The sequence below is a fragment of the Cryptosporidium andersoni genome (assembly GCF_001865355.1).
Source record: "Cryptosporidium andersoni isolate 30847 chromosome Unknown contig_31, whole genome shotgun sequence".
In the NCBI taxonomy this organism is placed as follows: domain Eukaryota; phylum Apicomplexa; class Conoidasida; order Eucoccidiorida; family Cryptosporidiidae; genus Cryptosporidium; species Cryptosporidium andersoni.
The window spans coordinates 122294-136652 of record NW_027122823.1 but is presented as its reverse complement, the minus strand read 5'-3'; the positions used below and the strand labels follow the sequence as shown (position 1 = coordinate 136652).

Below are 14359 nucleotides of genomic sequence, written 5' to 3'. Positions count from 1 at the left end.
ATACAAGTTAGATGAAAGATCTAATTTCGGACTTTACTTCTAAAGGAAACATCTGTAATGTTAATACATCTCTTAGTGAATTATGGAAATCTCTAGACAATTTAATTACATATAATCCTGAGCTATATATTTCACTAGTTAAACAACAACTTAGTGATAAATTTACTGAAAAAGTTGTAATAGCTAATTCGGGTTTTGCTACTGAATCTGGTATATACTATAGCGAAGTATCTACACAAGGGAGATGTACAAATTTTAAGTCAAGAAAATTAGGAAAGGTTATAATTAGTGTTGGTTATACAGATGATATGTTATTACCTCAAGTACAAGAAAAATCTGGAAATTATAGGGATATATTAAATATGGAAGAATTGAATATAGCTCAACTAACAACAAGTTTTGCTGATTTACCAAACAATATAAATACAAATACACTACATGTTGAGGTGGTACTTCATACAATGGTTATAGAAAGAGCAGTACAAGATGAGTTATTTAAAAGATATATGATTTCAATTATTCACGATAGATTACTTATGAAGTTGCGAAGTCAAGATGGTAAGAAAGGTTATTTATATTACATACTTATTCAAGGGAAAAATCAAGGTTATATACCTAAAAGTGGAAGAATAGAAGACCTATCCTTTTATTATGATGAGATTAAAGTATCAAACATAAAAGATGAAAGATCGTGGGATCATCTATTAAGCTTCACTTGCTACAAGAACTTTACTGTAGAATCTGATACAGTATCTAATGAAGAAATTGAATCAATTAAAAATCTAATTATTAGTAAATCAGTAGAGAATACAGAAAGGTCAACCACTAGAAGATCTGTATATAAACCGACAAAATTATCTACTGTTAATTCTTCCTTAAATAAAAATCTAGTTGAGGAGATAGATGTTTCTAATGAGGCTGGGAAGTTGCCACATGTATGGACAATAATATCAGATAAAAATGGTGCAAATATCTCCAGTTGCTATAAACCAATATACTGTAAAGCTTCATTTAGGGAAAACAATATTTCAGCTCACCTTAGTAAGCATCATAATAATGATCAACCTATAGTTGAAATAATGCTCAAAAGCTCAGAAATTCTGGTACAAAACCTTGATAAAATGTCTGCTCAAGTTAGTAGTCAAATTTTACGATTATCATATGACTCAAATCTTATATGCAGTATTCAACTTAATCAGCTTATATCTAGTTTTCATGCTTGTCCAATATGTAAACCTTCCTTCATTATTGATAATTGCGTCGTATTTTGTAATAGTAAACATATCTGGATTGCTTTACCTATATATAACACTTGTTCAAAACTTGTATTATTATAAAGAGTCAAATTTAGAAATTATAAATATATTATTTTAAAAATATTTTTCTAGTAGATATATACATTATTACCACATTATATTGTTGATTTACTACACACATTGTCATTATCAAATTGAGCCCCTTTCTCCTTTAAAATTGAAAATATATCGATATTAGATGAATTTCCAAACCATCCAAGACGATCTGCTATCAAGTGTAAATTATTACAGCCATCACAGCGAATAATTACTACACCATTGTGATATGAGTGTTTACTAAATTTCTTTATAATAAGATTTTGACATTTGTTGCATTTGCAGCTCAATACATAAGTTCCTTCAGGACCATGATTAGTTGTACCTCTTATAGAATTTAATAGATTTGAATATTTTGGTAAGGATATGCACGAGAAACTTCTTGTACAGGTTTGTCTACCTAAGTAAGCTTTCTTTGTAATATTATACATTCCAACTAAGAAGTTGGATCTTAATAAAGTTGTAGGTAGAGACATCACTAAAGAGTATCTATAGTAATTTATTTCCAACTTTTTATAGTAAATATAAAGATACTTCTATATTTATGCATTAGTAGTGTACTTTCTTTAATTTATGCTACTAATTAGAAATATTTAAATTATTTCCAAGAGAAATGAACATTAACTCCATATAGTAGCGGGAGAATGATACCGCTGGTGCACTACATTAGATATTAAGTAAAAAAAGACGTCAACGCATGATGTAGAAAGCTTTTGTATGTACCGATATAGTAGAAACTGTGAAATTTATCATTTTTTCTGTTATTAATAACTTTTTTGTACCCATATTGGGAATTAGAAATGCCAGGGGAATTAGTTGATCGCCTACAGAGAATAAGGGCTCAGGTAGACGATAATGCTGTACATTACGTGGGAGGTGGAAAGGCTTCGCGTGCAGATGCAAGAAACTCAGTCTTTAAATTAAAATATCGATTTGCAACAATGCCTGAAAAAAATCGTGTTCGCATTATGATGGATATGTTTGGACATGTCTTGGGAGAACATGATCCCTCAGATGATGAAGACTGGGGAAATTGGAATAAGGATAAAGTAAATGTATGTAAATCTGTGGAGAAATTAGAACAGTCAGCAGATATGGGAGCTGTTTTGGTTTCGGAGTTTGAGAAGGTCACACAAGAAGATCAAGAAATGGAGGAAAGTTTAATTTACACGGAACACTCGATCGAAAAAAATAAACAAACTGAATCTGTTGATAATGCGAGTATTAGCAAGGCAAATTTACAAACTAAACATACAATAGCAAAGGAAGTACCTGAAGATGTATTGGAATTACCTTCTCAAGAGGAATTAACAAATAATGATGGAGAATTACGTAAATTTAATACATTACAACGTGAATTTATGTTACAAAATTTAACAGAATGGTATAGGGAAATTATCAAACAATACAAAGAAGGTGTAAAATTGGTAAAGGTTGCAAGAAGTGGAAAGAAGTTTATCCGTGTTGTTAAGTTAACTGATTCAGGTTTCTTTGAAATATCATCTGTAACTTCCAAAACTGATCGCAAAGTTCACTTAACTAGTATAAAAGAAGTAGATCTAGGGATCGAAGCGTTTGAATTCAAACAATGTACTAAAATCAATCCTCAGAATCCTCCAATTCCTGAACTCTCTTGTGTACTTAATTTACCTGATAAAAAAACTCTTTGCTTGATGTTTACTGCAGAAGAAGCGAGGAATTCCTTTGTATTTATGATTAGAGTTTTAAAAAGGAAATTCGAGAATACAAAAACAGCTTAGAAATCAAAAATCTAAATAAAAGGCTAAATATTGAGTAATAATTAGATATCCCAGTCTTAATTTGCCAACGATTATATTTTCATTATGAAAAAATGAGGCAGATATTTAAATGTATAAAAAAAAGGTTGATTTTTATATTACTATAAACATATAATTATCAGTAATAAAAATCTAAGACCTTCTAGTTTTGACTAGACATTATTTTTTTTTCTGTGAGTTTTGAACTAATAGCTTTATATTATTGTAGAAAGAGATTGCACTATCTTCCTGATTAAAAGTTATTAGTACTGATCTTGATTTGTCACCTACATCAATTAGTATAGTAAAGTTTGTGTTATTATTATCACTACTTACTGGTTCATAACCACTCTCTACATGTGAAATTTTTGAGAAATAAGATCTATTCTCACTTGATATTATATTATATCTTATATCAATAATAGATCTTAGAGGTATTTCAAGAATTACACCACTGAAATTATCTAGTTTGAGATATTTAAGATCTTTAGAAAGGTATAAAGCAATATCACGTGTTTCATTCCTGTATAAATCCAAGACTTGTTTCAAAATAACCCCTCTATATAGAATAAATGTAAAATTGGAGAACTGATTCTTTTGGTTTTCAGGTATGTTGAAAGTCATTGTACTATTATCTTTAATTATATTTGAATTTTCAGATATTAGTGATGCATGATAGTGTGGTAGTAAAGATAAAGATTCTGTATTAATACGACGTCTCAAATCGCTTGAATAATATCGTATGGATGTATTTGGTCTCAATAATATAAGCGGTCCATAGTCATTTTCATCGCTAGAATTTATTGACTTGCTAAATATACAGCATGAAAAAATATTTTTACTAATATTTTGGAGCATTAGGAGTAGACACAAATAATAAGATCTAATTTCTTCAAAATGGACAGTATGTAGCCATATATACTTCAAAAATCCTCCTTTAAATCTTAAAAAGTTGTCATTAATAAAGGATACAATTGAAAATCAAAAGCGGGCCAAACATCACATATGCATTATACTGTCAGGCGCCTTTACGACCATAAATATTTTACATGGCTATTTTCAGCTTTACAAAGAGCTTGTTTAGCAAAGTTATATATATTTTCAAATACATCCTATAAAATAGTAAAATTTATTTTAAAAGTATTAGTTAATATTTTTATTTTAATATTCCTTAAGATATATTCCCTAGACTTACATTTGGATCTTTTGAAGCATCAATTACTTTCCAATAGTCATATTTTTTGAATTGTAAATATACGGCCAAAACACTATTCTGGGTACTTTCAGTATCATAACGTTCATCGCCAAATCCATTGCGGTCAACTCGCATTTGAACATCCGCATCTAGGAACAAAACTATATCTGGAGAAATTAAACCTTTTTCTGGCATCATACACCATTCTATATCTTTCTTAAGAGCTCCTACAGAATAAGCTACTCCTGAAAATGCATATCTATCACAAATAACTGTAATACCATTCTCTAAATATGTTTTTATTTTTTCAAAGTATTCCCATCTGTTGGCACTAAACAATAGATGCGAGACTTCTGGTCTCATATCTTCACAATTTCTTAAATATAGATCTAGTAAATGCCCTATATTTGTACTTCGATCTTAAAAAATTAGTCAACTTCACTGTATTAAATGAAATATCAGAATTATTTAGACTTAATTAACATACCAGGAAATCCTATTAGTATACAATTTATATTTTCATCTTTAAATTTCTCTGCCAGTTTATTTGACTGAAGAGTTTTGCCAGATCTGATGAAGTATTGAAAATATTATAAACACATATATGAAATGTTAATAGTATTACCAGTAATAACCTACCTATCGGTGCCTTCGAAGACAATAAGGGCCCCTCGTCTCATTTAATCTTGATATATATAATAAAAGCTATAGTTGAAGGATTTAAATAATCAAATATATATATACTTTTACAGACTTCAGTAGAAATTAAATTTAATTTTACATTTAATTTATTTGATTACAAACTCAAAAAAGCTTCCCTCACACAGCTATAAAATAGCTACCCGCCTTTATTTACCGAACTTTATAGCCCTTTTTTGTGGGTATCTACAAATTCTTTATTTGGGGAATTCAACTATTAGAATTACCCCAATATTCCAGACAATTTATTTAATAACTAGGATATTTATAAGATAGTAAATTTGTATACTTATTAAGATAATGATCTTTAAGACTGAAAATAGTAAATAAACTAGGGCTTATGGGTATAATAGAAGTATCAGATGAAGAGGAAACTGAGAAACAAGTAGAGAATGTAAACACATTAAACTCTAGAGCTACTAATAAACGTCCTTTAGAATATTTGTCAAGTAGATGGTCTGAGATATTTAAGGAAAACTCTGAAAACATAGATAACTATAGTAAACGGTATAGAAAAAGAACTTCAAAAAATCTAAAAAATTTAAAGAGAACAACTCAAGATCTACCCATATCAAATCTAGGATTGGATACCTTATCTATATATAATAATATTAAAGAAGTAATGTGGGAAAAACGTAGACTTGAGTGGAAATTTCATTTTGATAGAAACCGTGTTTTTTTTGAAAGTTTTCCTATATATAGTAAGCACTTAGACCCAATCTACAATGGAAAACAATTAGATAATAAGTGGCATTTACAACGTAATATATCTTCAGAGCTATTTTGTAAAGGTAGCCTATTAATTGGCAAAAAAGTATGTTTAATTGATAATAATCATTATATATTTCATAGTAAAAACCAACTATATCAAAAGTTAAGATGGTATGGGGCTAAAGTTTTAACATATTATTGTTCTAGAGCGGATTATGTTCTATACCCTTCATCTTTTAAGGAATTGGTACTAAAAGTTAGTAATGATGATGAATTTAATTTAATAAATTATTCTAGTGATCAGTTCATGTCTTATAATATGCTTAATTTACGTGGATTATCTCATGGTCAAGTTAAATTGAGCGAATTGGAATTCTTGGAGTTTGTTAATGAAGATATTTCTTTAGCCCTTGAGACAATAAGTCAATCTGCTGAATATGGGTCTAAACTGAATGTATATGAACAAATAAGAGATAAAATTGAAAAATCCAACTCTAACTCAAAAAAGATGGATGACTTTAGACCAAGGGACATATGGGAATTAATTGGTCATAAAGATAGTGCAGAAGATTTATATAAAAGTTTGTTAAATATTAGAATACAAACTGAATCCATTGATAAACTTCAATCTCTTGGAATAGATATACATTATGAGGCTTACAAAGATAACTATGAAACAATTTGTGGTGTTATCGTAATTATTGCCCCCAGTAATTCAGGAGCCCAATTATGTGCTGAATTTTCCTCATTTGGTTGTGGCTATGAGCCAAAGGTACTTCGTGGTTCTGATGTAGTAGATCCATTCATAAGGCAATGGAAAAAAGGTCACTCTTTGCAATTAACCAAAAATTTGTTTAGTAAATTTGATGAACCTCCAATATGTACAATATTGTCTGACTGTAGTAGCTCAATTAAGTCAAGTGATATTCAGAAACTTTGTATTTTATATAGTAACTTTAACAACTTAAATAACAAAGTATCGATAAGTCAGAAGGTAAACAATAAAGATCTGTATATTAATAAAAAATATAATTCCATAACAAAATCAAGCTTAGAAAATCTAGATTTGTTTAATACAAAAGTTAATGAGTCGCAGTGTTTAGTATCAAGTAAATGCAGATATTCAAATCCTGGTGCATTTGTTATTATTTTAGAAGATACTTCAGAAGCAGGACAAATGATTTTGAATCAGTGCTGTTATTCCAATAAATGTGAGAACTCAAACAATTCATATATAATTTTTAACAGAACAGATAACTTCCGTCAGTCAATAAGAAAAAGTAGTTCTTTGAGTTGCATGAAAGTTATCTACTCACATCACTTTTCTAAGCTTTCTGTAGCTTGTGGCTTATTCAACATTACAAAAAATTTAAATTTACTTTTTAAACTAATCGATTATTATGGTGCAAATATTTTGAAAGTTACTAAGACTCTTCAATGGATTAAACTAACCGATGTTAAGGATGTAAATATTGAAAAGTTGTTCCCAACTCCATATACTCCAATTTCTACAAATGCAGTTGTAGAAATTTTTTTTTCTTTAGTTCAAAAACACCTATTTTTATTACATATTACAAATCCTTTTATAATTAGGAAGGAAATATTCAGACTCTCTACACTGGAAATCTATTCCAATACTAATTCCATTAATTGTAATGGTGACTACACTCTACAATTAGCTTACGAAGTATTTCCCTTTATACTATATATAATTGACAAGTTACTTTTTGGAAGAAAACTAGACAAAACTATTTCTATTACTAGTAATGAAAATAAGGCAACTCAGATTAATAAAGTAAATCTAGCTAGTAATCTTAAAATTAGTAAAATAAAATATAATCAGTTAGAAAAGTCAGATATCTACCAAGTTAACAAAATAATAAATAAATCACCAAGTGATCCAAGCATTCATGAATATTATTTAGAGGACTTTAATCTATATTCCGAGAATTATCTGGCTAAGAAATATGCAACATTAAATACAAATTCTGTGGAGTTTGGAATTGATTATTCTGATGATTATTTGTCTCAAGATGAACCTAAGCATTCAATCAAAATTTATGATGGATTTAACTCACTTTGTACTGATTATTTTACTTCTAATGATAGCCTATCAAAATTAGCAACTTTAATGGATGGTTTAGCAACTTTTGATTCATGGTACCAGTACTCAAAACGATCAGATATACATTTCACAAATGATATCAACTATTATTATATTAATAACAATCCTAAAATTTCTACATGTGAAATGTTCTTGACTTCTATATATCTCTATGCTATTATGAATTCTTTTAACTGCATCCGACTTCAAAATATACCCTGTAATTTACCACCATCTAATAAGCTTTTTTCTTATATAATGAACAAAATTACCAAGTATAGCTCTATATACTCTTGCAATTATAAAGATTCCCAGTTTGAGAAAAAGAGCGAAAATGCTAGTATTTGGCGAAATATAGAATTTTCTTATATAAAGTGGAATAAAGAATTACATTGTCTACTACCTACCTGGAAGTCCTTTGTAATGGATTCTAATCTAGTTCACCTTTATCAGTTTAGAAGTACTACGTTTAAGAATTTTGATACAATATCAACAATCTTTTCAGCTAAAATACTTCGTCTTAATATAAAGTTTACGGAATTACCAAGAGTAAGTTAGTTTAAAATCTAACTATAGATAATAAATGGACAAGATTTGTGAACTTTATTATACTATAAAAATTTAAATATATTACTATTAAATATGTATTACCTATAAATTTACTGCTAATCTAGGAATTATGATATACAATAATTAGATCTAATTTGACTCTCCTACTTAAACTGTTTATTTACTTATGTTTCTACTTTATTAAATTTTAACTTGGATCTAAGGATCTTTTGCATGTACTCTGGTACTATCTCACCGCCAAGTATCGGGTATATCCTTTTCTTCAGATGTAATATATAAGAGTACCTAGAAAGCACCTTATAAGTGCTAAAATATTAAGTTTACTTTTTTAAATGAAGTGTTGATATGGACTTATAGCTATGGGTAATATAAATAGTTTGCATTTTCTAAATATACTTCGCAACAAGCTGACCGTTGTTGAGAACGAACTTGAAGCAAATTATAATATATCTGAGTCTTCACTACTAGAAAGAATAAAAAATAAAAAAAAGTGTCTGAGATATATTCCACCTTTATCACAATTACCACAGCCAGTATATAATATTTTAATACTCTTAGATAACAACTTTGAAGGTCCATTTGTACTAGAATTAAAAGTGGCACCATGTGAAATTGTTATAACAGGATTTGAGGGTTTAATTATTCATAAAATAAAAAAAAATGAGATAATATTTATTCATAGAGTAGATAAGATCATATTTAAGGTCTACTCAAAAAGTAGTGAAAAACTAGGTGGTGAAATAGCTAGTAAATCTGATATTTCAGAAAATGAAGAAAATATAATCTTAATAGTTTTCAAATTCACAAATTCTAAAGATTGTGAATCATTTTACTTACTTTTTCCATTAATCTATGGTATTATAATTTATGATAACAATGTAAAGATACCATTAGCAGATCCAATACCATTGAATAACTATATAGTAGGACAAAATGAAAAATTAGTTAACAAGTTTCATCGATACTCTGATGTAGGAAAGATTAATGATAATAATTTTGAAGAGGAAGTGGAGGATCAAGAAGCCTTAGATAGATATGAAGATTATATGAATTCCCACGAAGGAGATTTCTTCACAAGAAATGAACTTTTATTAAATTCAACAAAATCTCCACTGGATATGTTGTTAGAGGATGATAATGATGAAGTAAATGAGGATAGTGATAAGAAACAGTATTCGAAATTTTTCCCAATATCTATAGAAGGTGATAGAACTGTTGGATCTATAATTACTTACAAAGATATATCACCACTAGGTAATAGATATAAAGGAGAAGTAATAGAGTGGAGATTGTCTACTAGTATAGGTGGAAAGAACCCAGAATTTAGTGAAAATCCAGTTTCAGTTTCCAAAACATTTCAGTTATTATCAAAACATGTAAGTGAATTTATAATAGTTTTAATTTAGAATAGTAGCATTGTTAAATTAAGATGATTGAACAATATATTTATATTATCAAATTTCATCCTTTTATTAACTTTATTTTGTTATTGTTTTTAATAGGTCGGACGTTATATTCAAGTCAAAGTATACAGAAATATTGGAATGGAAAAATCCGAAATATCTTATGTTTGTTCCGAGACTAGAAGTTGTGTAATCCTTCCAAACGAGGATATACTAAGTAATTGTGCATTATTATTATCAAGTGGAGGACAATATAGAGTTGATATATCACTATATGATATTTGTAAGCTACTATGTATATCAGATCCAGATTCCTTTATTAAATCATGGTTTGCAAATATAAGAAATATTCCTCCATTCATATCTTGCTACCTCAATATAAAGCGTCAATCTGTAAAACTTTTAATACCAACACCATCGATATTATTGGAATATTATCATAATGTATCAGTAATCCCACTTTGCTTCGGTTACAATGAATTTATATGTACTAAGAAGTCGGACTGGTTTGGGTTTAATGGATATCCACAAATTTATTCAATAATAGGTAAACAGGGAAATAACTTAGAAAGATGTACATTATATATGTCTTATAGTGATGGTGAAAGACGTGACATAATTATTAATTGCCCAACAGAAAGAGATAGAGATGTTATTCATGCAAGTATAATATTCATGCAATTAGCACCAGATATTAGTCTTGAAAAGTTAAATTCCCAGATTAAATCTAACACATTTATCGAATTTAAGAGATACTTCACAGACATATTTACTAATGCTAATTGGAATTCAAGACTGCAACTTGATAAGTTTGATATTTCCGGGACATATATCAACAGAATTGGTGTTCATCAAGATATTAAGCATTAATAAGATTCAAAGTTAAAAATAAGCAACTTAGAGAGTCACTATTTTAGTTATTTACCTCGAAATATTATTTTCATTACAACATTCAAATTTATACTTCGGTTCAATTTCTTTTTCAGTAGATAAGTACCAAGTTTAGACAATCAATTATTCAATAGAATCACTGAATAGTTGATTTATTGAAAATATGCGCTATAATACATATTAAAGTGAAATATTGTGATAATGTCATCAATTTCTAGTAATAACAAATATGTCACTTTCGATTTACTCAAACTAAGTCTCCTGTATAAATAAAATAGACATCTACTTTGCATCAGTTAGTATGTCTTGCCAGAAAATACTGACATAAATTTTACTTATAATATTGATTTCCTCTCTAATAGTAAATAAGCTGTGAATTCTAAACCCCAATTATTTCTTTAATGTAATTCAATTTGTTGAGTTAATTTTGCTTAAATTGTATATTATATGACCCTGAATCTGGATTTTTCTCTACTTGAAAATTATCTAGTGATAGCCCAACCTTACCAAGTACCATATTACCGAAATCTTTGAGTTTACCTAGCATCTCACCCTTCTCCTTCTCAAATAGTTCCGAAGACAGTTTCTCAACTCTCTTTTGTCTTGCTACTAATTTTTGATCAACTTTCAAATTCTCATCGAGTTCAAATGCCTTGTTAATATCTTTTAATGCATCATGCCACTTTTCCTTCTTTTCTAGAATTGTAAATCTTCTTAAGTATCCTTTTGGATATTCATTATCAAATTGTATAGCATCGTTAGAGTCAATTAAGCCGGCATCAAGGTTATCCAAATTAATGTGACATGCTGCCCTATTTGAGTGTAATATGCTTAACAGACGATTTTCTTCTTTTGGACATGAATATATACCTTGTGTATACTTCTCAATAGCTAAATTATAATGTCCCTTAGAATATTCCTTATTAGCCTCATTCTTCAAATTTTCAGCAGTTTCTTTAGATTGAATATAATTTCCTTCTTCCATTTATTACTAGATAATATATTAGTACTCAAATAATGTATGCAAAAAAGTGAATAAACAGTAATATTAAGTAGAGAAGTGAACAGGTCCATTTAAAAAGTAGTCCGCCAGAATTTGTTAATATTAGATTTACCGCTAAAACAATAATATAGTAAAATATACTGTTGTTAAATAAAAGGAGATATATGTTTAGCAATACAATTAAGTTTGCACATATAACCACATTTCTATATTTTTATCAACAATTTCAAAATTTTAAAATATAATAAATATAGTCTATACATTGAATATTTAGTTAATTCTTTAATTAAAAGACTCATTTCTATTTGCAGAACTATGTTAGTAGCTAATAAAAAGGAATAAGTTCATATTAATTAATTTAAACCTTATAGACATTACATTTTAATTGTTTGTAACTAAGAAAATAAAAATTGCACAAGTAACTTTTATTTTTTATATGCCGGTACCATTACGGAATAGTTTGCACTAGTATGTGTACCGGTATTCACATGCAATTCATGCATTTATTTTTTTTTGATGTGGCAGCGGTGCATACTTTCTTAAATTGAAAGTGAAAAATAGGAAAGAATGAAAGTGTTAAAATTCAATAGTTCCAAACAGCAGCTCCTAATATTTCTTGTTGTACTTTTTACTATAAAATGTTCAGCATCTCCTCAGTTCAATCTTTATAGAGCTGTTGAGGAACAAAGAAGAAATATGGTGACAAATCCATTTTTTGGCCTTGCATTTGATATTGATCAACTACGTAAACTAGCTTTGACTCAGCCTGAGGCAATTAAAAATGCTGGAGTTATCGTGGCCCACGTTGAAAACCCAATGCGATTACCAAAAAATATGGAAATTAGTTCACAAGATATACTTGCAGATGTTGATGAAATATTAATGGAGTTTATGGAACCAAAGAAGCAAAATATGCTTTTGGATTCAATGTCACCTTATGACCGCGTTAATTATGATGAACAACAAAGCATGACAATAAGACATTCAATTGTAAGTTTTCAAAATAATAAAGTGGAAACACTAAAAAAGTATAAATTACTTACTGTTATTGTGCCATACTATCTTAGGAGAGACATAAAAAGCTGTTACGAAAAATTAATAAATTAAATTAACGACGTAGTTGATTGGCAAGTAGACATCTATGTACAAAACTGAAAACTATACTAGCGGTTTACTAATTTTTACTGATTAATTAAATAGGTTTTTACCAAATATAACTACTTGGTATAAACTTTCTTTTAGAGCTTCCAAACTAGAATAATATTAGCTCTTTTTAAAATTACTAACTTTACATCAGAAAAGGTTTAATATTGACTGAGCTCTTAACTGATCTATCAATAAGTGGACTGATTCTCAATCTTCCTACTGTTTATCTGACTAGTTAACTTAACGAGTCCCGCAATTAAGATTATTCATCATAAATTCATCTATTATATAACTTTTAATCCCACATAACTGACTAGTCTATTTGATTTAGTTATAATCTCTCTAATACTAATATAGATATATTCCTTTATATTATTGGAATATTTCCAGAAAAAATATGAGTCAAGATTGTGGATTGTCGAAAATTACAGCGAATATATACTGCTATGATGAACTGAAAGCTAAGAAGATTATCACTTATCCGATAGGTCATATACCTAGGAAGTGTCAAAATAAGAATGGACTGGGACTTCCTTTAGGTATTATGAAGTTTCAAGATTCTTTGGTATCACTTAGTGGTGAGGAGTTCAAAAAAGTTGGTACTACTGATGAATACGAAGTAGTTGCAAATGATCTGTTTAGAAATTACAATTATTACGTACTGGAAGGTAGTAAATATGGTTGCGACTTCAAAATATACGACAAAGACCCAGATTTTAATCATAGTATTGCATTAGTCCATGTTGTAACGGAACCTTTTGAAGTCTCAGTAGATGATATGATATTATGGCAAAGATTGGCACATTCAGTAAATAAGAAAATGATGATTGCCATGGTTAGTAAGAAGACTAATTCTTGCAATAAGGATGATTATATTAAATCCAATAACCTTAATAATAAAAATAACCACATAAATTTAAGTGATACAGAATTTAATGGTGGAATGGCTGAGGTTAAAAGTGACAGAAAACTTTACGAACAAATTAATATGAATAAAATATACCATTCTAATGGTGTCCAATTAATTATTCCAAAAGATATTGACAATACTGATGAAAATGACATAAGTTTGCAAAGTAACCAAAATGAATATAATGTGATAGATAGTCTAGAATACGTTTGGGAAATTCGATACCTTACATGTGAAAATATTCCTTTGTCTACATAATATTATTCTTTGGAAAAAACAAAGTATATGAAATTTCTACATTTTCTATTGAATCATTTTACTATTATCTCTTGAAATATTGGAGGTTCTCATAAATCATTAAATATTAATACTGGAATAGTATTTATATTATATTGAATTCCTCAAACTATACTGAAAGTCAATAAAATCAACTATAGAGACAACAAGTGACAGAATTTGGTGAAAAAGTGCATAAATAATATTATTTAACTCTGTCTTATAAACCTGTTTTTTTAAATATAAAAAATTTATTTTCAACTTAAAATACATCTCTTAGTAAATTTATCTAGAAGTTTAACTTTTATCAATTAATATTGA

The 14359-nt window shown here is 28.5% G+C and overlaps 10 protein-coding genes across 10 annotated transcripts; 6 read left to right on the top strand and 4 right to left on the bottom strand.

The window, feature by feature from the left end:
• Positions 1-11: 11 nt before the first annotated feature.
• cand_009230 (uncharacterized protein) lies at positions 12-1337 on the top strand (the record flags this gene model as incomplete). Its single annotated transcript, XM_067211163.1, has 1 exon — positions 12-1337. One exon carries the CDS (start codon positions 12-14, stop codon positions 1335-1337), a length of 1326 nt encoding a protein of 441 aa, XP_067069278.1.
• Positions 1338-1411: 74 nt separating this feature from the next.
• cand_009220 (DNL zinc finger domain-containing protein) lies at positions 1412-1828 on the bottom strand (the record flags this gene model as incomplete). Its single annotated transcript, XM_067211162.1, has 1 exon — positions 1412-1828. The coding sequence occupies one exon, from the start codon at positions 1826-1828 to the stop codon at positions 1412-1414; it is 417 nt and encodes a 138-aa protein (XP_067069277.1).
• Positions 1829-2152: 324 nt separating this feature from the next.
• cand_009210 (uncharacterized protein) lies at positions 2153-3112 on the top strand (the record flags this gene model as incomplete). The annotated part of the gene is made up of 1 exon (XM_067211161.1): positions 2153-3112. The coding sequence occupies one exon, from the start codon at positions 2153-2155 to the stop codon at positions 3110-3112; it is 960 nt and encodes a 319-aa protein (XP_067069276.1).
• Positions 3113-3310: 198 nt separating this feature from the next.
• On the bottom strand, positions 3311-3956 carry cand_009200 (uncharacterized protein; the record flags this gene model as incomplete). Its single annotated transcript, XM_067211160.1, is given in 2 exon segments — positions 3311-3941; positions 3952-3956. The coding sequence occupies 2 exon segments, from the start codon at positions 3954-3956 to the stop codon at positions 3311-3313; spliced, it is 636 nt and encodes a 211-aa protein (XP_067069275.1).
• Positions 3957-4158: 202 nt separating this feature from the next.
• On the bottom strand, positions 4159-5005 carry cand_009190 (thymidylate kinase family protein; the record flags this gene model as incomplete). The annotated part of the gene is made up of 4 exons (XM_067211159.1): positions 4159-4242; positions 4326-4744; positions 4813-4895; positions 4965-5005. The coding sequence occupies 4 exons, from the start codon at positions 5003-5005 to the stop codon at positions 4159-4161; spliced, it is 627 nt and encodes a 208-aa protein (XP_067069274.1).
• Positions 5006-5364: 359 nt separating this feature from the next.
• On the top strand, positions 5365-8397 carry cand_009180 (uncharacterized protein; the record flags this gene model as incomplete). Its single annotated transcript, XM_067211158.1, has 1 exon — positions 5365-8397. The coding sequence occupies one exon, from the start codon at positions 5365-5367 to the stop codon at positions 8395-8397; it is 3033 nt and encodes a 1010-aa protein (XP_067069273.1).
• Positions 8398-8768: 371 nt separating this feature from the next.
• On the top strand, positions 8769-10682 carry cand_009170 (uncharacterized protein; the record flags this gene model as incomplete). The annotated part of the gene is made up of 2 exons (XM_067211157.1): positions 8769-9785; positions 9912-10682. The coding sequence occupies 2 exons, from the start codon at positions 8769-8771 to the stop codon at positions 10680-10682; spliced, it is 1788 nt and encodes a 595-aa protein (XP_067069272.1).
• A 442-nt stretch (positions 10683-11124) lies between these two features.
• Positions 11125-11688, bottom strand: cand_009160 (uncharacterized protein; the record flags this gene model as incomplete). Its single annotated transcript, XM_067211156.1, has 1 exon — positions 11125-11688. The coding sequence occupies one exon, from the start codon at positions 11686-11688 to the stop codon at positions 11125-11127; it is 564 nt and encodes a 187-aa protein (XP_067069271.1).
• Positions 11689-12273: 585 nt separating this feature from the next.
• On the top strand, positions 12274-12813 carry cand_009150 (uncharacterized protein; the record flags this gene model as incomplete). The annotated part of the gene is made up of 1 exon (XM_067211155.1): positions 12274-12813. One exon carries the CDS (start codon positions 12274-12276, stop codon positions 12811-12813), a length of 540 nt encoding a protein of 179 aa, XP_067069270.1.
• A 436-nt stretch (positions 12814-13249) lies between these two features.
• Positions 13250-14020, top strand: cand_009140 (tRNA intron catalytic C-terminal domain-containing protein; the record flags this gene model as incomplete). Its single annotated transcript, XM_067211154.1, has 1 exon — positions 13250-14020. The coding sequence occupies one exon, from the start codon at positions 13250-13252 to the stop codon at positions 14018-14020; it is 771 nt and encodes a 256-aa protein (XP_067069269.1).
• Positions 14021-14359: the final 339 nt, after the last annotated feature.